At 43.0% G+C, this 23,229-nt stretch overlaps 1 protein-coding gene across 2 annotated transcripts in view; it reads right to left on the reverse strand.

The window, feature by feature from the left end:
• The window catches only part of GPC6 (glypican 6), a 3,616,389-nt gene that overhangs the window by 28,687 nt on the left and 3,564,473 nt on the right, over nucleotides 1–23,229 (reverse strand). For both annotated transcript variants that reach the window (XM_069205139.1, XM_069205140.1), the window contains one exon: nucleotides 19,679–19,815. In XM_069205139.1, coding sequence (XP_069061240.1) covers nucleotides 19,679–19,815 — 137 coding nt within the window. The remainder of the gene's footprint in view (nucleotides 1–19,678; nucleotides 19,816–23,229) is intronic.

The raw sequence follows: 23,229 nt of genomic DNA on the forward strand, positions 1-23,229 counted from the left end.
AAGACAACCAAAAGAAGAATTGATGAACATTAACATTGCATCCTGTTTTATGAGCCATTTTGTCATTTGTAAAAGTCTTCCATTTTGATAATGCTCCCACTTCTTTCTCTCACACTAAAAGACAGAACCCAGTTGAGCATTCACTTTTCTCATAGAAAAAAACATTTCACCCTCCAAGACACGCACTTTCCTCCAGAATAAAATCATCGACTTAACCCTGACAGGAACAAGCTTTCTCTATGTCAGCGTTTGGACTTTAGAACAAACCTACTTTAGTTCATGAAATTCCATAAGCAAATATTTTCACTTACTTCCTATCTACCTGCACAGTTTTTCTCCATCAGTTTTGATTAACCTGGCTCAATCCTACCTTTAAACCTGAATTTGATTCTATGGCTTGACTTTGCTAACCTTTACATAGTGCTCCCTAAAGTGCCCTGGGTTTGGTTAATAAAACAAATCTTGAAATAAAATGTGAATTAGAAAAACAAAACAAATGTGTAGCGTAACATGCACATTTTTTTTTAGCGCTACAGAACCTGAATGAACTTAACTCATAATTAGGCTGCAGAACGATGCTCGGGAATCCAGTGAACTAATTATCCATTCCTGAAAACACATTAGAATTAGTGAATTCACCAAGAAGGTACAGCATAGGTGCTGATGGTAAAAAATCACAGGGCATATTTAAGAAACGTAGCGCTGCACCTACTGCACCATGGCACAGGGTAGGGGGCAATAGCGTCATTTTCTTATGCTATTGATGTACTCTGCAAGAGTAGCCCCAAAAATCTGGCGCAACCCCTGCAGAGTACATAGGGGCCCACTATAAATAATGGACGCCCCCTTCTAAATCCTGCTGTGAGTAGGCATTAAAAGTGCTGAAAAAAATGGCGCAGGGAAATCTGTTATATTTCCTTGAGCCAATTTTTCAGCCCCCCCCTCAACAGGGGATCACCCCCCTTGGATACATTATTCCTGGTGCAGGCATAATGTGGCGCAGGGGTTTACAAAGTGGAAAACTTCATGCATTGCGCCACTTTGTAAATATGGTGCGGGGAAAATGCCACCTTAGCGCCGCATTACTGTAAAAAAATTATGCTATGGCGGGGCTAAGGTGGCGCTAGGGGCTCTTAAATATGTCCCTCAGTGTTCTGCCAGTTACATGTTAGTGCCAACATACAGCTCAGTGAGGCTTTAGGAAAGATGAAAAATATCTTCTGCACTCTACAAAAGGCCCTTTTACCTTGGGCAGGAAAACCTATGTGTTACCCATATGTTTCACACTTCTCAGTAATCATTCTATCTTAAACTCCCTTGCCAACACATAAATTCCACGCCTCAGGCATAACTATCATTCACTTACATGCCTCGCAACCTCATTTACATCGCCACACCAACATGCTTTATGCTCATCTTTCCGCCACCATTCCTACCATCCACTAATGAGCATCATATGCATGGAGTTCCAGCGGTCATAGATAACTTCATCGCACACAACAACCTAGACCCTTTTCATCACAGAACCATGGCTTAACTTCGACTTTTCAGCTTTCTTGATGTACTCAGCCCAAATGTTTAAACAATCACAAACCAACCATGTTGCTTTAAATCTAGGTAAATCTGGCCGTGGCACGCCTTTCACAAACAATTCCACCTGGCACTACTAACTTTCCCTCCTCTGGCTTGATTGAATGCCATTTATCATGGTTAGCTCTCATTCCACTCTGCGATTCATGTTAGACTAACTTTTAACTTTCAAAATTCACTTTCACAGTTAACATCAAAACCACTCCCATAATCACTCTTTACACCAAACCTCTTTCCAAAATCTGGACTTAATACACGCCAATCTAACCAGGTTGACAATAATATAAAGATTGAGTGTGTCTATGCCTTTATGCCTAAATTCATTACATATGAAAACTTATAATACATTTCAGCCCTTCAACCTCATCAAAAATCTACAGCCATTGCTTAATTTAAGCTACTAGTTACAGGCGGGGCCCGCCAGCACTCATTTTTGCAGACAGGCACTTATTGTTCCTCATCAAACTATTACGCAGAGCAAGGGACGGATAAGTCAAAGATGACGGAAAACTGTGACAAAGGGAGAAAGCAGGAACCTGCAAAAGTGAAATAAGAGGGCAGAGAGTGTCTGGTGGTGGATTAAAGAGGCATGAGGTGGAATCAAAATTATGAGGCCTTGGTATTTGGCATGCTGATATCCAATAACAACAGCTGTGGGCTTCTGAGCAAAACTTTGGGCTCATTCACTTATTCCTTAACAAATTAAGCAATATCTCCAAACTTTCCTTATTGATTTAGAGAACACACATTTTGTGTTAATAAGTTTTTTCTCAGCTTCATATCAGTGGTGTAAGAATGTTTAAAGCCCCCTTTTCTCAATTTATAGTGAGGGGGGCACATACCCACACCCTGCCATCAGCTGTGGGCCGTACCCCAGTAACACACTGAGATCATCTGAATAAGGGGTGTTCTGACAGTGAAAAACATTTACTTTCCTTAATGCTCTGGTCAGCACCGAGTACACGGAAAGAAAACTGAAATAAACTGAAAAAGAAAGCTGAGAATGCTAGCTTCCTTGCACCTCCCCTTTGCCTTCTGTGCTGGGCCAGTGGCCCTCATCCTGAAAGAGGTGTCTGCTGTCCCAGCTGTACCAGACCTGTCTTCCCAAAAAGAAATATACAAAATTGCAGGTTCCACTGTAATTCACTCTGCTGCTAGGGGTCTCACAGATCACTATATGGGGCCTCGCCCTCTGCATAAGGCTGTGAAAGCTCTGCTACAAATCCACTTTGTCCCAGTCGGCTTCATGAAGTGACAGCAACTTCAACTAGCCTGTTGTTTTGATCAATTTCAATTAATTGCAGGTGAACTAGGGCTGTGGCACTGCAGGGGCTTTTGGTACACTTAGCGGTGGTTCCTACGTTAGGGCACAGAAGTGTCACCCATCCATTTCAAGTGCAGCAAACATGAAAATTAAAATGGTAATAAAACACATTTATTGCCATTTTATTTTTCATGCAGGCAGCTGGGTCTGAGTTTGGGGCCTTTGTTACATATTGGCAGCAGGTTAAAGTGTGTATGTCACTTTGGCCGGCTGTCTTGCGACAGCCAAAGTGACATGAGCACTTTAAACCTTTCCAACCCAAGCTGTTGTAGACAGCTGGTTGGAGAGCAGGCACAGGGCCCCGTGCCTAAGGGAGCATTAAGACAGCAAGATCCAGCTAGAGCAGCATAAGAGCACCATCTGGATTGGTAGAGAGGAGTTGGTTGAGGCTCTGGGAGACTGTGCTGGAGCCACAGATTGTCTAGAGGGAGAGGAGCACTGAGTACCGAGGCAATGAATAAGTAAAAACGTTTATTTTTTATTTGTAGGAAAGTCATCCTTTTGGCCCTGATCACCCCCATTTTTTGACTGATACTGGTGGTTACTGACTCTCAAAGTGCCCTGGGCTTTGCTAACCAGGCCCAGGGCAAGTGCTCTGTCCTTAAAAGGTATATGGTAATTGGTATAATTCTAATTAGCCAAGACAGCCTACCTGTGAGTCCCTAGTATATGTTAGGAAATGTAGGTTTAGAGACCCTGGTGGACCTAAAGCACTTGAAGGTGCACTGCTGTGGTGCTGTGGAAGAAGAAGGACTGCTCTGCTTAACTCGGACTGCACAACAGAGGACTCCACCCAGAAGGATTGCATCTGCTGCACTTTAAAGGAGCCACAGAAGAGTGACTTTGCCTGTCTTCTAGGATGCGGAGTAGACTACCTAAATGGCAACAGGTAGAAAAGTGCTGGAAGAAGTCACTTGCATCATCCACTAAGAGGGCATCTCCAGCTGACCAGCTTTACCTGGATTTTCCTGGACTGACTAGGTGCATTGTGGGTGTTGGAGTCCCAGACTCCCAAGAAGCCAGCCAGAGCTTCTGAATCCTTGGCTGGTGCTGTTGACCATTTCTGACTCTCAGGGAACTTTTCAGAAGAAGATATAAAAGTTTGGGAACTTTTTGCCAACTTTTGCCAACTTTTGACCTCGAGAGTCAAGTCGCTATTGTTGAACAGCGAGTAGGCCTGACTGTGCCGGTTTGCCCAGCTGAAGGCTCCGGAGCTCCCTGTCATCGAAGCCGAGGGCAAAGGCTTCCAGAGACCCACCAAAGCATTGTGCTGAAGCACGATGCCATTGTCGAAGCGAACTCCGGAATCAAGGGCCCTATCGCTTGACGTCGAGAAGAAAAGCTCCAAAAAAGTGACTACGTGAAAAGGTAAAGTCTTGACCGGGACCTACTGCTCAACCTGCCTGACCGGTGCTCCTTCGTGGTCACCTAAAACTTTGACTTTGTTGTGGTACAGCACGACCAGATAGCCACGTTGTTGTTTTATGCTTTTTGGCATTAGAAAACATACTTTTTAAATGTAATCTTTGAATATTCCTGTATATGGTTCCCTACATTAGATATTTGGTGTTTTGGTGTAATTTTAAAGATAAAATATTCTCTATTTTTATAAATTGGTGTTGGGTTTTTATTGTATGTTGTCTTTTACTTAATTACTGTTTTGGTGATTGCTAGACTTTTCATTCTTGGCGTGGTCTCCCTTAACTTTTTGCCTCTGTTCCCCAGGTTGTTGATGTGTGCTGGACTCTGATTTTGCTGTTTTGGTTACTCTGGGCACTTTACCGCTGCTAACCAGTGCTAAAGTGCAAGTGCTCCTTTACAAAATGTGTATGTAATTGGCTTATCCATGATTGGCATATTTGGTTTACTAGTAAGTCCCTAGTAAAGTGCACTAGAGGTGCCAGGGCCTGTAAACCAAATGCTACTAGTGGGCCTGCATCACTGGTTGTGCCACCCACAGAAGTAACTCTGTAATCATGTCTCAGACCTGCCATTGCAGTGTCTGTGTGTGCAGTTTTAACTGTAAATTCGACTTGGCAAGTGTACCCACTTGCCAGGCCTAAACCTTCCTTTTTCCTACATATCAGACACCCCTAAGGTAGGCCCTAGGTAGCCCCAAGGGCAGGGTGCAGTGTATGGTTAAGGTAGGACATATAGTAATGTGTTTTATATGTCCTGACAATCAAATATTGCTAAGTTCGTTTTTCACTGTTGCACGGCCTGTCCCTCTGATAGGTTAACACGGGGGCTACCTTTAAATCTGATTAAGGTGTAGATTCCCCTTGGGAGCGGATGGACATGCGGAGTTTGGGGTCTCTGAGCTCACAATTTAAAAATACATCTTTTAGTAAAGTTGATTTTAAGATTGTGTGTTTGAAAATGCCACTTTTAGAAAGTGAGCATTTTCTTGCTTATACCATTTCTGTGACTCTGCCTGTTTGTGGATTCCCTGTCTGGTTCAGTTTGACAGTTGGGCTGGTTGCACCTCACACTAGACAGTGACACAAAGGGAGCTGGGGTGTAGTCTGCATTTCCTGATGAGCCATCTGTGCTAGGAGGGAGGGGAGGAGTGGTCACTTACACCTCAAATGGCTGTGCCTGTCCTCGCACAATACAGTCTCCGACTCCCTGGTGAGTGTCTGGGGCCTGGCCTGGGCAAGGCAGGATTTCACATTCACAAGAGACTTTACTTTGAAGTAGTCCTACTTCAAAGGAGAAATTGGGTATAAGAAGGGCACCCAAAACCACAGACTTTAGAACACTTCTAGAAACAAGAGGAACCTCTGCCTGGAGAAGACCTGAAGAGCTGAGGAAGATGAGCTGCCCTGCCTGTGACTGTACTTTGTGGAGCTATCCTGCAGTTGCTGCTTCTGCCAGAGTAAGAGAGCAAAGACTGGACTTTGTTTGCCTTCCATCTTGTGAAGAAATCTCCAAGGTCTTGATTTAGAGCTTGCCTCCTGTTGTTTGAAGTCTCAGGGACAGCAAAGACTTCTCTCTGCCAGCACCTGGAGTCTCTGGAGAGACTCCTGCTCTGACAAGTGGTGCTCTATCCAGGCCCTGGGCCCTTGGAAGGAAAGCTGGTGGAAATTCAAGGAAATCGACTTCGGACGACTTCGGACCGATGCCGCGGCTGAATCCGGTGATGCCGCCTGCACCCGACTCCGTGATCTTTGCTGGAACGCGATGACCTTTGCAGGCCCGACATCACTGCAGCCCCACCGAAGTCCGCGACTCCGTGGAAGTCGCTGCACCACATCGTGACTGATGCCGCTCGAAGTGCGCGGATTCAACGTTTCGCACAGACGCCCTAATACCCGACTTCGCGCATCGGCTCGTTTTAATTTCTTCACCAAGGTACTGTACCTGGGGGTCTATGCGACTCTGTGTCCGGCGCCGCTGGTGTCAGATTGTTGGGAACGACTCTATCATGACGCTGTGTTAACACCTCATCTAAGCATTTTGTGTTTCTAAGCACTATTTTTGAGTTTAATCTTTAAAAATTCATAACTTGTGTATGTCGGATTTTTGTCGTTTTGGTCTTGTTTTGTTTAAATAAATATTTCCTATTTTTCTAAACCTGTGTTGTGTCATTTTATAGTGTTTTCATTGAGTTACTGTGTGTGCTGGTACAAATACTTTACACCTAGCACTCTGAAGTTAAGCCTTCTGCTCTGCCAAGCTACTAAGGGGGTAAGCAGGGGTTAGCTGAGGGCGATTCTCTGTTACCCTGACTAGAGTGAGCGTCCTTGCTTGAACAAGGGGTAACCTGACTGTCAACCAAAGACCCCATTTCTAATAGTGATATTAAAAGATTTACACTTACCTGTCTCCTAAGTTAAGCTTGACTGCTCGTTGCCAAACTACCAAGGGTTGAACAAGGATTAATTTATTGAGACGTGACTGGACCTTATTAGTGATTGTGATATTATTACTAGCTGAAGGTGCATACCTCCACCTGCTAATAACCCACTTTCCTACATTATTTAAAGTTAATTTAACTCACTGACAGGCACTGTGAGAAATTTGAAGTGCCTTCTGGCTCAACTCCAGAGCTCTCATCCGTAGCACGTTATAAACACTGTTTAAAACGGACCACGATTGAGAGCTTTGGGGTTGAACCTAAGTGCACTACTGGTTTTTAGCAGTACCTATCAGTGGGTCAAATATTCGTCCAACCAGTTTTATTTGTTAGCAGCTGCCTGTTTCATATGTATAAATACTCTTCAAGAGCGACTCTGGCTTTACTCAATGGTTTGGTTTACTTTAGGCACAATGTAGATCTCTATGATGTTGACTACTGTTTAGACCCACCCAGAAGGTGTTTAGTAGACCCGAACACCAATGTAAATTCCAATATTGCATAATTAATCTTAGAAATGTGGACAAATCCAAGGAAAAAACTGTTCTATTGTATTAAATGCGGAAATATTCATTGGAGCCTGACAAACGACATTAGTTTTTCATGCTATATGTTTCCATTAATATTTTTAATATAAATGCATCGCTTTAAAATCTGTATTTTGTTTCTATAATATTGTTTTTCATTCCTTTTAATTTGATGAATGTTCAGAATTGAATTTCTGAACCCGTTTGCCTTGAGGACTATATAAAGTGGCTTGATATGTGAAATGTATTTATAAACTGTGTCAGCTTAGCATACCATAGCCTTTCCTCCGGTCGCTAACTTTACCCTGCTTTTAATAATTAATTGTGCTACTTTTATTTGCTTATAACAATCATTGCTTAGCTCACCAGGCCTAATGCTAATTTTTCCATGTAATTTAATACCTAATTTACAGAAGAAGGTTTTAACAGTGGGGGTGGGAAGCACAATTGTGTGTAAGAGATGGTCTGAATGGTTTCCTAGTGCAGAAAATGATTACCGTCATGTATTTTCTTTTCAAAAAATGCTCTGGCACATTTTTCAAATCATTTAGAAATAAAAGCTCAGCCCAGAATAAATAAATGTTAAATATCCTCCTTCTTAAATTATGTATTACTCCCTGGGCAGCATTCTCCTCCACATCCGGTTTTGTTTTCTGTGGCCCATAGATCACCAAAAACGCAGCACTCTTCTAAACCTCAAAGTGAAGTGATCATAGAACATGGTTAAAAAGGCCCGGAGATAATGGGGCTGGGTAAGGATAAAAAATGAGGGCAGAAAAACAATAAAATGTATACAATTCGAAAGAAGAAAAAATATATATTTGTTTAAAAATGTATTTATTGCTGCTTCGCAACGGTTTCTAAGGCCGTTCGTTTTAATTAACAGTCTTCTTGTTTTGAACGAGAGAGGCAGAAGACTTCTCAGCAGCCGTAACCGTGACTGAACTTGCAGTGTTGATGTGCACTCCTGTTTTCTTGAGTTGCCGACATTGTACTTACGTGTCACCATTTTCTTTGACTTACACCAACACTCGAGTCGGAAGGCCCGACTCACGATGAAAAAATATTCCTGCTGGGTCTCAGTGTGTCAATACTCAATGTTGGTGTTAGTTTCTACAACAGTATTTGAATTCAATATAGAGGCTAGGGGCCAAATGATGAAGAGCACTACTGTCTTAAGGCAATATATATGTTAAAAGGGGATGGAGCCGTATAGCCACCCTCCCCAAGCTCATTATGTCCCTGGGGACCCCATCCCCAGGGCCATACATATTTTAATGTGGAGGGGCCGTGTGCCCTCTCCACCCCCCCGGACCTCATTAGGCTCTGGACACCCCATCCTCCAAGGCCTTACTTATTTCAAAGGGGAGAGGGGTCACATGGTCCCCCTTTCTGAACCTTATAAGGCCCAGGGCCCCATCCCACAGAGTCATATTTTAAGGGGATTGGGACCATGCAGCCCCATTCCTGGGCTGATTATGGCCTTGGGTACCCTATCCCCACGGCCATATATATATATACATGGAAAAGGGGAGTGGGCTGCATGGCCCGCCTCCTCAAGTTGTAGTCTGCGTCTGTTACTCTATCTCTGGGGCCTTCAACGTATTAAAGCATGGTACCCCAGTGCCCACCCAGGGCACCCACAATGCAGACATTGGAAAGGGGTACCCAGGGCCAAAAACAGTCTGGGGAGAGGGGCTGCATAAGCCCCTCCCCTTATAAAATACTTTGGGCACTGGAGGATGGAGTTTTCAGGGCCGTAAATGGCCTGGGAATGGAGGGGCACACACTTGTGCCCTAAGGTAACTATAACTCGTGCCCTTGCCATGCACAGTTTTCCCATCAATAATTATACTGTAAATGTTACAGTGATAAACATAGAAGATGTCATGAGTGATGTATTATCTGAGGTAATTAGCAGTGCATGGTGAGGGTGTAAGTTACAGTTACCTTAGAGACGAGTTATAGTTAGTTCAAATATTTCTAACACTATAAAAGCTGAATTTCTATGGTTTTGTGCATGTAAAATCTGAACCTAACTATAAAATCCCCGTAACATTTGACTTTTTAGTGAATTTCTAAATGTTTTTTCATTTTATTTCCTAACTATAACGCCCCTCTAACCTTTGTTTTTTTCAGTGAATTTATAAGGTTGTTTTAACGTTAAGTAAGATACCCATCGCAATTTACGGTGGTGGGTTAGGCGCAGGGCCTGGCCTGGCATTATGCTGCCCTCGCGGAAGCTTGCGGCTCCTGTCTCACTCCTCATTGCCATCCATGGTCCAAGCCAATGCCCCTGCTCCCTCATTACTGCCCTTCTCACCTGCCCAGAACAGTTAGCTTGCTTCCCCATCCGCCTCCTCCCTACCCTCTGTTATCATGTTATCTGAGTCCATGCACCAACCTCTCCCTCCTGCCCTGCATGGTCTGATGGGCAGCCACTGCCCTCCATTTAGCTTGATGTCCCTGCCCACTCCTTCCGCCTCTGTTGCCCAATTCTATGCCCCATTATTGTCCTCGTGCATAGCCTCTGTGCTTAGCTTGCTGCCCTTCCCCTCCTTCCCCCTGCCATCTGATGTCTGTGTGCATGCCCCTGCTCCCTCCTTTTTGCCTACCATGTTCCATAAACCTGCCACTACCTCTCGTATCTACTCTGAGGGTACTGTTGCGCTGTCACTGCCTCTCCCACCTGCCTAGCATGGTCAGATGGCTGCCATCTGTCCCTGGAAACTCCACCCTACCTGTCTGAGTTAAATGCCCCTATCCTCTCCTTCCTGTCCTCCATGGTCCATTTTGCTGCCACTCCCTTCTGCCCTCCATGCTATTTTGTCCTGCAAATGCTCCTCCTGCCTGCCCTGCATGGTCTGTTGTGAAGTCCCTTCCCCTGCCCTCTCTTGTCTGTGTCCAGTCTCTTCCCCTCCCTTCTGTCCTCCATGGTCCTTTGTGCATTCCCCTGCCCACTTCCTCTTGCTCACCATGGCTGATGTGCTGGCACTAACCCTCCTGCTTGCCATGCATGGTCTTCTGTGCTGCCCCAGTCCCTCTCACCTGCCCAGTGTGGTTACCTTGCTGCTCCTGACCACCGCACATCTTCCCTCCGTTGTCTGTGTGTATGTCATTATAGTCTCACTGTTATCTCCATAGTGTGTTGTGCTTCCAGTGCCCATCCCACCTGCTACCCATAGTCAGCTTGCTGTTCATGCCCTGTCCACTCACCCTTGCCCTTTGTTTTCCATGTGCAGGCCCCTATCCCCTCCCTCCTGCCTTTCCTGGTCCGTTGCTGTGCCGCTGCCTCCTCCCTCCTGCCCTTCATGGTCCATTATGGTGCAATTGTCCCTCCTATCTATTCAGTATGGTTAGCTTGCTGCCCTTGCCTCTTTCCCCTATGCTCTCTGTTGTCCATGTGCATGGCCCTGTCTCATCACTATTGCTTTCCTCTTCCCACTTGCCCTGTGTGGTGTATTGTGCTGCTGCAACCACTGATGCCTGCCCTGTAAGGCCAGTTTTATGCACCTGACCATATTCCTCCAGCCCTCTGTTATCCGAGTCCATTACCCTATCCCATTCCTCCAGCCCTCTGAGATACAATGTACCATACTTGCCAACATTCTGAACTTAGTAAGAGGGAGATTTAGAAAAAACCTTTTGGGCTTAAAAACATCAGGAGTCTCCTGCCTGAATCGGGTCTGTGGGCATGTACGGTTGTACTGCCGCTGCCTCTTCTTTCTGCCCTCAATAATCTGCTATATTGCCACAGCCTCTTTTGCCAGTCCTGCATGGTTGGATTGTTCCCCCTGCCCCCCTTGCCCCTGCCCTCCATGGTCCGTGGTGCTTCCCCTGCCTCTCCTGCCTACCGAGAATGGTCAACTTATTCCCTCTGCACTCTCCTCCCTGCCCTCAATTATCTGAGTCTGTGCCCATGACATCTGCCTCACCCTAGGTTTTCTAATGAACGACTAGACTTATAACTTTCCATATTTATTACAAAGGTGTGGCAGACCTGGCGTCAACTTGATGTAAGATAAACTGTAATACTTTAAGCATTTCCTTTAGATATTATAACAATGAGAGGGTCTTATTTCAATAGAAATCATGGTTAGTGCTCTAAAAAACTAAAATGAGGACATATTTTCTGAGTATTCAAAAGGTGACAATGCACTTTTACATTTTTAGTTGATCGCTTGATTATATGTTGTAGGAGAGGATGTGGCATTACAGCCAGAACTGCAGACTTTGCAACTAGGGAACCATGTTCAACTTTCGGCGTCAGGTCGACATTCTGTGGTTCTGGGAAAATCACTTGATCTCCCCCTGCCTAATACCATAATTAAAGAGTCCTTTTGCAATGCAGGTGATGCTCTTTAAAGCACTCCAATACATTCAGGTCAAGCCTGCGCTATCTAAAACTGAGAAGAAAAAAAAAGTGTTTTTCACACGTTTGTAATTGAGCTATACTCGGGCTACGGTTGGGTGCATGTAAGAATGTTTTATTGAAATAGGAGAGTAAAATTTGAGAACTCACTTAAAACATGTCCTGCTTTTTCTTTCTAAAGCATTGGCCATATGTTCTATGGCAAATGAACCCACTCGCATTGTTTGTTTCTAAATTAAATGTTTCAAGTTTTACCAGTTTGATTCAATCAAGTTGGCTTCAGGTGTGCCACATATTTGGCAAAAATAAGACTGTTAGGACAAGACTCACTGGCTAATCCTGTTGAAAGTATAATTTTACTGAGAATGTCAGACTTCATTCTCATATGGTTGAGAAAAATAGTGTGAATTGACAGAAAATAGGCTCTCATTTTAGCTTCTGGAGCACCTCCCATAACCTCTATCCGCAAATCATGAAAAAACAGTTTTCGCTCAAGATGATTCAAAATTAGTATGGTACCATCAACAAATGATTTATGTTGTAACTAAAATCTGTTATCCCCCTTTATATGTTGTCCTTTCTGTGACCCTCAAAATCTACCATTCACTACAATGCATTTCAACGGGGTCCTATCATGTATATTGGTCCCAAGATGGCTGCCAGCTCTTCCTGGTTGAAGTGCTGACAGACAATCAGATCTTACCATGAGATCTGTGCTTATGCTCTGCCCAGAGATCTATATTTGTTTCCTTTTATAACGCAAAAACGGCTGAACAGATTTACACCAAATAACAAAAAGTACAATCTGCGGACCAAGATCTAGCTTTCTGCCAAATTAGATGTCATTTTGTTCAGAAGTTCGGGCTGTAGTCATGTCTAAAGTTCCTATGGGAAAATGAATTTAGCAACCTCCCTCTTTTCCTGTGCCATCACTTGATGGATCACCATGAAACTTTCAAGACAGCAGCTGAAATGACTGTCATACTCATTTTGAAAAGTTCATGAAAATTTGTCAAAAGGCTCCAAAGGTATTAGCAAAACCAAAAATGGTTTTCCTATGAAAATTAGGTCTTAACTATAACTACCTACTGGTGACTGCTAGTAGGTAATTAATATATATATATATATATATATATATATATATATATATATATATATATATGTAAATATATATATATATATATATATTCCAACACCTCAGTCCAGTTCAATGAGATGTAATTTTACTATCCTTTTGGGTGTCTCCATATTATTTCAAAAAAGTGCAAAACACATTCAAAGGAAAGAAACGTATATATATATATATATATATATATATGTATATATATATAGAATTATTATATTATATTACCTACTGCGGGTTTGTGAGTCCATCCTCTCACATCACAGCACCCACTGTGCTAGTGTAGCCATGGCTTTCTGACGGAGCATTGGAAACGCATACATTTATCATGGCTAGTGAGTCCTTTTTCATTTTCCAATATATAACGTCCGTCCTGCCCATTAAGAGGTGTTCTGGGACACATAATAGTGAGTCCTTTTTCATTTTCTATTATATAAGGTCCGTCCTGCCCATTAAGAGGCATTTTGGGACATATAGCCTGTATAATAACATTTGACAACAAAAGTGTTTTGGGTGATACGTCAAGGCAATAAAGTAAATTTAAGGCTGCTATCATATAGAATCTGACTGAATAAACCATATCTTAAAATGAGCTCCAAAGTACAGGTAGCAGACCAACATCCTTCATCCTTTTATAAACAAACAAATCATGGTACCTCTTTTTTGAGCGTGATCTCTGCATATTGGTTATATTGCCATATATTACTGGCTGAGTGCCAACTTCTACCATAGACTGCTGTGTTTCTATCATCTACTGGAGTAAACAGTCAGAAGCTACTTAACAATATCAATTGACTTGAAGGCAGCAAAGATCTCCATACAATCAATGAGCCCCCTATATGTTGGCTGTAAGGAATAAAGACTGTGTACTATATTAGAAGACTGGTGGGCAGCGTTTTTTTCTACAAATGGCATATATATATATATATATATATATATATATATATATATATATATATATTGTACAGTGGTTGCAACTACTATGTGAGCATTGGGTAGTTAGTTATACATGAGTTGGAGTTTCCATAGGAAGAACATGTTTTGTACTATAGTAATAACTTTAGGACCGTTTGACGCAGCTTCACAAAACTTTAAAACAAAGTTCATCCACCTCAGCTCCTTTCAGGAGTGTTTCGGGGCGAGCCATCAAATGGGGGCAAGAAAAATGAGGGTCCCAAAACACTTTTTTCCTCAAGCAATTTCTATGAAGAAAATTAGACAACAATACAGAAAAAAAGGCTGAACGGAATTACACCAAATTTGGCAGAAAGCTAGATAATTACCCAAAAAGCATGCTTTTTATGATTTGGGGGTAAATCTGTTCAGTTGTTTTGGTTTAAGAACATTGACACGTTTGGTTGGCCTCAGATGCACTATGATGAGATAATACTTTACAATAAAAAAAACATAGAGGTTCACTGGAAAAATAAAAGTTTAAAGTTGGTTTATATATATATGTAAGGTATGAAGATTTTAACTCATGTTGAAAAACTTTGGAATTTGCTGAGCAAAACAAATATGAAAATTGAGTTTTATGTGGATTCTCTTATATACAAAATACACATCTTAAAAGCAATCACCCTCTGAAGTTCACCAGTCATGTGTAAATGACCTAAGTGTAACTTGCTCTGCTATGATACAGTTTATGCCTTCAAATATTAGCACACTAATGATGTCTGAAATCTAGGGCGGTGCAATATTCTATTTTTGTTTTTGGTACCACTGTATTTCTGTGGTACCAGTAAACAACCCCTTTTGATCACATATTCTAGGTTACCTCCCTTCCTGGTAGAGCGGGAGGAATGGGGTGCCAATATTATGTAAAAAAAAATAACCTCCCACCCCAGCTAATGGTCATTCCAGCTGCCCACAGGGAGGGAGTTGGGGATAGGGCCTAACCTGCAAGCAGGCCCTTCACACAAGCTCCTCCCAATGCTCAACAATGGTAATAGGCATATTACACTCCACAGAGCTGCAATATATTCTTGAGGATGCAAAGTCTCACAATGTACCTTAGAAAATTGCAAAAGGAGGGTACTTGGAAAGAGTACATAAGGACGTTGGAGCGAAGGAATAATAAAATTGTGCTCATACACGATAAATAATTTAATAAAAAGTACTATGAACCTGATTCTCAAAGCCAAACTTACAGTTTTGTGTAAGTTTACGATTATTTGTTATTTATAAAGGTATTTTACAAACAGTATCTTTATGGCTGCAGTATCAGCACATAAAAATGTAGGACAGTCCTATCTGTTTTATGGGCAAAGACTCCATAGTTGTAAAGATACTACTAGTACAATACACTTTGTGAATAGTAAACAATTGTAAACTTACATAAAAGTGTATGTTTACCTTTGTGAATCAGGACCAGACTGTCTACACAACAATAAAACTAATTATCACATTACTTGATTTTCATGAGGTAAACATGCTTCGGCGCTACATAAGGTCTAAATGATCCAGAGTCTGCCTTCATCAGGACCTGGGCACACTAGGTGTGTATTAAAAAAGTAGCTAACAATTTTACTTGATGAAGGGACCATAATGGATGATCCTACACTGACTATATAAATCCTTAGACTATGCTCTATTCATTTTGTTAGACTTTTTTGTGTAAACTGCTTTGAAGATCAAAAGGAATCAGAAAAGGCATTGTAGGCCATGGCCACCTGTTTTCAAGAGCAACAACAAAAACGTATCTCTTTTCAGGATTGTTTTTGTTGAAGACAACGCAGCAGAATCCATACTTCTTTTTTCCATCTCACTTTGCAGTTGCACATTCATGACTGCCTTACAAGAATTCTCAGTCACTCCCTTAATATTCTTTCTACACAACTCTTTCTCTGTAGATGGCCTATATTTCCCTACACCCATTTGTTTGAAGAGAGTACCTTTTTATTCTTTTTATTCTCATGAGTGCTCTGTGTTTGTATGTTTCTTCTCAAGATGCTGCTACACGTGGCCAAATTATCTTTTTAAGATGGCTGTGTTCCTCTAAAAAAAGGCCTTAATTTGAGAAAACATAACTAGACCTCTTGGTCTATCCCCAATATGGCATGCTGAGCCAAAGTGATAGAAGGAGTGTGGTGACACAGCTCCGGGAACATCTTGATAAACATATTTGTTTTGCATTTTATAATCAGATTTTTGACCGTGCTCAGTTTCTGGGATAATGCTGCCCTTCACTTTGTTGAAAAGGATGTGGATTGTGCCCTAGTTTTGCTTGACCTCTTGGCAGCCTCTGATACCATGGACCAATTTATTCTCTTTGTAAGCTTTCCCACAATAGCTCACTGAGAAAAAGTCCATCAACTGGTTTGCATCCTTACTGTGACTGTGGACATTTTACCCAGGAACCTTGCACTCTGTTATGGATCACTCAGGGCTCCCATTGTCGCCTGCACTATTTAATGCATACTTGATATCACCATTTGACATTTAAAAAAATACCATGGTTGGAGTTCAGCCTTTGTTCGCATGATACCCAGGTAGCCATCGGCTGCTCTAGTTCCTCCTGCACAATCCCAATCCTGGTTGTAACGCAGGCACGCTAGTGCCATGGCACAAGGATGCTGCATTGCCACTAGGCAGCATTCAGTGCATCAGTGCAGGAAGAGAATAGGAATGCACTGTAAATCTGTAAAAATGGTGCATTGCTGCTCTTTCCCTGTAATACAGTGTAGTGCAGCACGTTGCCTTGCTGCATTGCTGGACTTTTTCATAAATCTAGTCCCAGATCTCTCAAGCCAGGTATTCTCTGCACTGGTGGTCAATCAAAGGTCGCAGTGGTTTTATTTCAGGAGTCGTATTTTAACAAACTAGGCTCACTTTCTTTGGCAAATTGAACTTCTAGTTAGTTACAGAGGCACCATTTTAGGAGTCAGGGCAAACTGCTACACTCAATGCAGATTATGGGGGTCATTCTGAGCTTGGCGGGCGGCGGGAGCCGCCAGAATACCGCTGCGAGGTCAAAAGACCGCCGCGGTTATTCTGAGTTTCCCGCTGGGCTGGCGGGCGACCGCCAGAAGGCCGCCCGCCAGCCCAGCGGGAAACCCCCTTCCATGAGGATGCCGGCTCCGAATGGAGCCGGCGGAGTGGAAGGGGTGCGACGGGTGCAGTTGCACCCATCGCGATGTTCAGTGTCTGCTTGGCAGACACTGAAAATCTTGGTGGGGCCCTGTTAGGGGGCCCCGCGACACCCGTTACCGCCAGCCAGGTTCTGGCAGTCAAAACCGCCAGAGCCAGGCTGGCGGTAAGGGGGTCGGAATCCCCATGGCGGCGCTGCCTGCAGCGGCGCCATAGAGGATTCCCAAGGGCAGCGGGAAACCGGCGGGACACGGTTTCGCGTTTCTGACCGCGGCTGTACCGCCGCGGTCAGAATGCCCATGGATGCACCGCCAGCCTGTTGGCGGTGCATCCGCGGTCCCCGGCCCTGGCAGTAGTCTACCGCCAGGGTCGGAATGACCCCCTATATGCTTTAGTCAAGGGGTGGCAGAGCCTTCTCCATTATAGAGCTCAAGTAATGGAATTTTCGTACCCTAGAAATTAGGCTAATTCTCTTCTTGACCACCTTCGGGAAAGACATTAAAACACATTTATTAAGTACTCATGCCAAGATACCTTATTTTCATGCTATAAATTGCTCACTCATTAATTTATTCACTATGTGTTTTCCCCATTGCTTTTTTACCTTTGCTTTCCAAACTTCTCACTAGAGCCTTATACTCTGCTTTAGCAGTCTATACTGGCCCTTAAAGACCCACTTCAGCATTATAGGCCTGGGATGAAGGCCTATAACAAGGTAGCAGGCCATTAATAGCTGATATAGCCTGCTACCGTTCTGCCCAATGACGGCAGGATATCCTATTTAAAAACAAAGGCCTTGCGAGAGGCAGTTAAAATCCCCAATGCTTTTTTAGAGCTCTTTTTGTGAAAGTTAAACGATTACAGCTGCACACAAAACGATGGCTATTAACTCTTGAACATACATCACCACAGCTGTGAAAGAAAGCCAAAGTCAGCCCCTGATCTTCCTGGGTCCAGTCGTCCTGTTTTAGATCCTTCAGCCGAGCTAGGAAGAAATAGGAGCTGGGCAGAATTCCTCCCTCTTTGCTTTCAAGGCTCCACTCTCACAGTGAACTACATTAGGGGGGATGAAAGACTCCTATGTGCCCTTGTTCACATCATCTGCCTCTCTCTTCCCTTGCCAAATCCAAATATCCTAGAGAGGCAGAGGAAAGAGAGAGAGGCAGAGACATTGGATTAGGGCATTGTAATGTCGAAAGCAGTGGACTATACCAGGATGTATATGTTGCTGCTTGTCTTCAGTGAAGCTCTTAATATTCTAATATTGTAATTAGCTTCAAACATTTATATATTTTTTTCACATTTTTTTCTCATATTGCTGATCCTGGATACTGTATATGCTCTACTATTTCTAAACTCCTGGTGTATCTCTCAGAATCAGTCTGATTCAATCCTAACCCTATTTATGTTAATCTCTACAAGAAAAGCATTCTAACTACATAGGTTCAAAATGCTTTAGAATATTGTTATATTGTATCAAGACTGTTTGTGAGTTTTCTTCTATTACAGTACCAGTATTGCCCCATGATGTAGGCCACTGAGGCTTACTTGATTGTCAACATATTTCAAATCTGTCTGCTATTTTCGCCTTCTTCTCATATACATATTTCATGTAATTTATTATCCTGGATCAAGATCTTCTCTTCAGCCAACATTGGGGACTGCTCATAGCATGCAGGTTTCAACGTTTGTCATTTGTATTCTAGCTGTTACAGCACCAAAAAGGGAAAAGTATTCAGTCCTTTTCTGTTATTCCTGTTTTTGTACCAGAGAGCCTCCCAACAGCAGCCCCTGCATTTCTCTGATTACACTCAGGCAGGATGTTGCTCCTTCGTTTCATGCCTCCCAACCTATTTCTTGGTCCCCCCCTTATAACTAGCTCTGTTTCAGAGTCACTGTCACCTTTTCCAGCTGTGCCCTCTATGTGACCGTGGCCTAACAGGAGGTACTCTCAGGTGGTCTACATGTGGTCAGTATAGGAGGGTGAGTGGAGAGATGAAATAACACCTTGAGTCATCCTCCAGCCTGATTGTCTTTCAGGTCTCTTGGTCACAGACTGAGTCAGGAAGGCCTGGTTAGTCACTCTCAGTTTGTGCGAGGCATAAAACTTACTCTCCTTTGTGCTGATTGCTTGTGGAACTGTTTGATCAGTGTTGAAGACTGAGGTTGTCTATATTACAGTTGATTTGATTTGATGAACCGTTGTCCTCTTTCAGCTTTTGAAGATAAATCCCCAGTACTACTCGAGCAGTTTATGCTCTTGTAGTCTTTGAAATGTGCTGGTATGCTTGTCCCCTCAGACTCTGGGCCTGATTACGAGTTTAGGTGTTATTTAATGCACTTAATGAATTACAATACCCCATGGTACATTACTTATTATGTGCGATAAATAACACCTTTACAAGTTTGTGGGGAATAACGTGGATTTTAGTGTTCAGCACACCAAAATGTTGCTACGGTAAATACTATATGATTTTCCCCCGTTAAATTTCAGCAGGTTTGACTTGCAGAAGTTTAAAGAGAGTTGAGGTATTTAACATATCTGACAATTGCCAGATGAGTTAAAGAGCACCAAACTCGTAATATAAAGCGTTCACACACACGTCGGAGTTAACCAACCCACTCATAATCAGGCCCTGAGTCTATCTTAGGAAACCTCTGATCTTTGGGTCCCGCCAGAGGAAGCCTGTGCTATTGTCACAACCTTGCAAACCATGTTTGATACAACAAATTGTTCAAGGAAGACAAACAGTAATTGAACATGTGCACATAAAACGGGCCCACTGGGTCTCACCTGGACTTGTTGTGACCATTCCAACAGGCCTCTTCATTGGACGTGCCAGCCATCGTTCTCTCATCTTTACAGATAGTGTGTGGTAATGTTGACCAGAACTTTTTAGATAGCTTAAGTTTCTCTTTGATGTCTGTAACCTGGAGAGGAGAGAAGGGAAATACTTTAATATGCTTGCAACACTCTTTCATTTTACCTCTGCTTTCTGAAGTCTTTGAACTGGGCCAGTGGAGTCCAGTCTGCCTAATGGAATGAACGATGCAGTGGTGTGTGTGGGAACGGTAGGATCTTCTCACTGGACCTGGACTTGAATGTCCATGGAGAACTCACACTTACGTATGTAAAAAATCTTTTTAATCAGGCTCTTGTGCCTAAATGAAAACAAGCTAAAAGTGCGCCGTGTACAAACCATTTACTGTTTGCAATATATTCAGTAAATTAATCATCCCCCAGTGAATATAGCAGCGCCACATGTAAAATACATAAGAAGCGTTTTTAGGAGACCTGGGTAATGAAGGTAATTAGCAGACATTAAAGCAAAGTTCACTCACATGCACAGTGTGTGGGATAACCCTGAGGAGCAGCTCACAGTGGATAGGATGGTGCAAGAGCTCACCAGGGAGGGAATTCATCTTGCGGGTATTTTATCTCATGACTTCAAGAGTTCCTCAAATTTTAAAGGCACTTTGTCGGTAGCCCAGATTAGTTCACTCTACCACCACCAACTTTGGGCTGCTAGGCCAATATTTTGTGTGCACATGTGCACCAACGGTAGGTGGTGGATAATATCTTATGTAGACTTCCCTTAATTTCAGTGGAGGGGAGCTTATGTTCACATTTGAAACCTTGTGAAATTAGCAAGTAACTCTTCTACACTCCTCTTAAATGGCCAAGCTAGCAACTAGCTACCTATAGAAACACGATTATTGATAAGGTGAACCAACATTACCAAGGCACCAATAGCAAGTATCAAGCTCAAATGCAGTTAATCTCGATTGCTATTCTTCAGAGTGTAAGTGACCTATCTAATTCTAGTTACTTATTCATTGCTGTGTTTTATACTGTGCCAACATGCTGTTTTCGTGCCAAGTCAGGGTGCTACGCAATACAATTTCATTCTGCATACTGTGTGGTGGAATGTAATAACATTTACACTATATGGGCCTGATGCTCAAAGGTAACTTACACTTTTGGGTAATTTACACTTTTGAGTACTATTTTTGGTATTCACGAAGTCTGAAAGTAAATTTACTACAACAGTGTAAGTTAAATGACTCCCACTCCTGTAGTATATCAGTTGGCTTGCTCTTGTGTGGGTTGGTGACATCCCTTAATAAACCCCACCCTTCCATAAATGCCTCTTATTCCTCCCTAATCCCATCCCCTTGTGTAGTAAGTATGTCCCATTTCTCACCCATTCCTTCCAGCCCCACCCATATTTACTATGAATACTTACATTTAAGTGTACAGAGAGGCCGCAGCCGGGGGCAGCATTCTGCACACAAAGGTATAGGTAACGGTGGAGGCGTAGTTTGTAAGTAGCACCTCCTGGTACATTTTGTAGTACTACAAAACGTACTACTAAGTGCAGATTGTGCATCAGGCCCTTATCGAGCATTACTGTAGCCAGAGTAGAAAGTTGGCTATCTGTTGTAATCCCCTGCAAGTTCAGAAGGAATTCTGGAATTGTACTGTTGATTATGATACCGTCCATTAGTATTGCGGTGCAGTTAAGGGGAATTTGGGTAACAAGGTGATATAGTTTAAATTGGTCACTTTCAGCTGCCATCCAGCGTTACTCATTGCTGTGCTGGGGTCTCAGTTCTCAGTTACATGACTGTTAAATCAGCTCAGAGTGCAGTAGTTTTCTAAAGAGCTGGCAGCTTGGCTGTGCTCTCATAATTTATGAGAGAACTTTCTAGAATATTGAGCACCCGTAATTTCAGGGTTCTACCACAGTGTTTGAATCTTATGTTATTGCTAGCTTAGCTGGGTATCTCTCAAATTAAGCATTCAGGCATTGACCTCGGATTACCAGCAGCTCCATATATTCTGGGCACAATCCAAATTCCAACTGACGAATGCCCTCATTACAAAGACCTTGGTACCCATGACTGTGGTACAAGTGGGTGTTCGCACCCAAACATACATTACATATCCACACAAATTTGGCACAGAATTGGCTGCGCTTCCCTACGGTGATTTCATCAAAGGAAAAAGGGGAAACAGAAACCTTATCTCCATTCCAACTACGGAAATATGGAATGGGCGGACAGCAGGATTCCGTAATGCCACCATTTCTTGGGTTTTATTGCCTCTTGGTTCTGTTACAACTCTTGAAATGAGAGCCTAAGTGGGGGAAGACCAGAATCTGCCCTTGTGGGTGTTTGACTCCCCACATTCAGTGCTTAATTTGAGGGGGCGTTTGCAGGTGGGGCCCAATGGCACTCAATTTCGGAGACCGGCACTTCTTTTCCTCATCAGATTTTCACCCAGAGCAGGAGAGGGTAAAATACAGAAGGGGAAAAGAATGAGAAGTGAAAGTCAGAAAAAAACCAGACAAAAGGCAGGAATCTGCAAGTTTGAAATAAGTAGGGAGTGTCTGGTGGTGGGTTAAAGAGGCATAAGAGGTAATCCTTGGTATTCGGCATGCTGACCTAAAATATTGTTGGCTGTGTGCCCTTGAGCAAGACTTTGGGCCCAAAACTTAGAACCAGATTTACTAAAAAGTGATGCAGCGGTGCTGCGACAAAATTTGCAGTGCTCCACTGCTTCACTTTAGAAACGGAGGGATGAACCACATTTACTAAAATATGGTACACCCCTGTGTTTCCCCTGTGCAAGCGCTAAATTTAGCTGCCAACGTAAGCACCCTTGCATCGTAGAGCAAGGGTGCCTGCGTTGAGGGGATTGATTGTTTACGTGCATGAAGGTGTCCCTTCCTCCACATAAACAGTCTGCAATGGTGATTTGGTACTTCTATGTGTGCTGCAGAATGCAACATGCATAGAAGTAGCAAATCGTTATTTTTGAATGATTGTTTATGTGCAGGAAGGGACGCCTTCCTGCACATAAACATTCAATCATGGCCTTTTGCTCTTTCTATGTGTGCTGCAGAATCCAGCACACATGGAAAAAGCAAAAACGAGGAGGAATAAATGTATTCCTTCTCTTTGTGCCCCGCTAACGCCACCCCTGGGGTCGCTGTCACAGATTTACACCTTCTTGTAAATATGGGGAAAGGTCAAAAGCAATGGGTGTTATGGTGGAACGTCCACAGCAACACCCATTGCGTGTTCCTCTGATGCAGAAAATTGTGTTGGAGGGGCCCATATTTACAAGGTGGCGTTAAGCAGCAAATAGTGGCTTAGTGCCACCTTGTAAGTGTGGCTCACTGCACAGTACCACCGTAGCGTCACAAAAAGTGACGCTCTCTTGGCTCTAGGGCCTTGTAAATCTGGCCCTTATTCTTTTACAAATTAAGCACTTCTCACATTGCATGTACCCTGCGTGGAGCAAAATATACTATCAAATTGGGAAAACTATCCATGTAC

The sequence above is a fragment of the Pleurodeles waltl genome, chromosome 8 (genome assembly GCF_031143425.1).
Source record: "Pleurodeles waltl isolate 20211129_DDA chromosome 8, aPleWal1.hap1.20221129, whole genome shotgun sequence".
NCBI lineage: Eukaryota > Metazoa > Chordata > Amphibia > Caudata > Salamandridae > Pleurodeles > Pleurodeles waltl.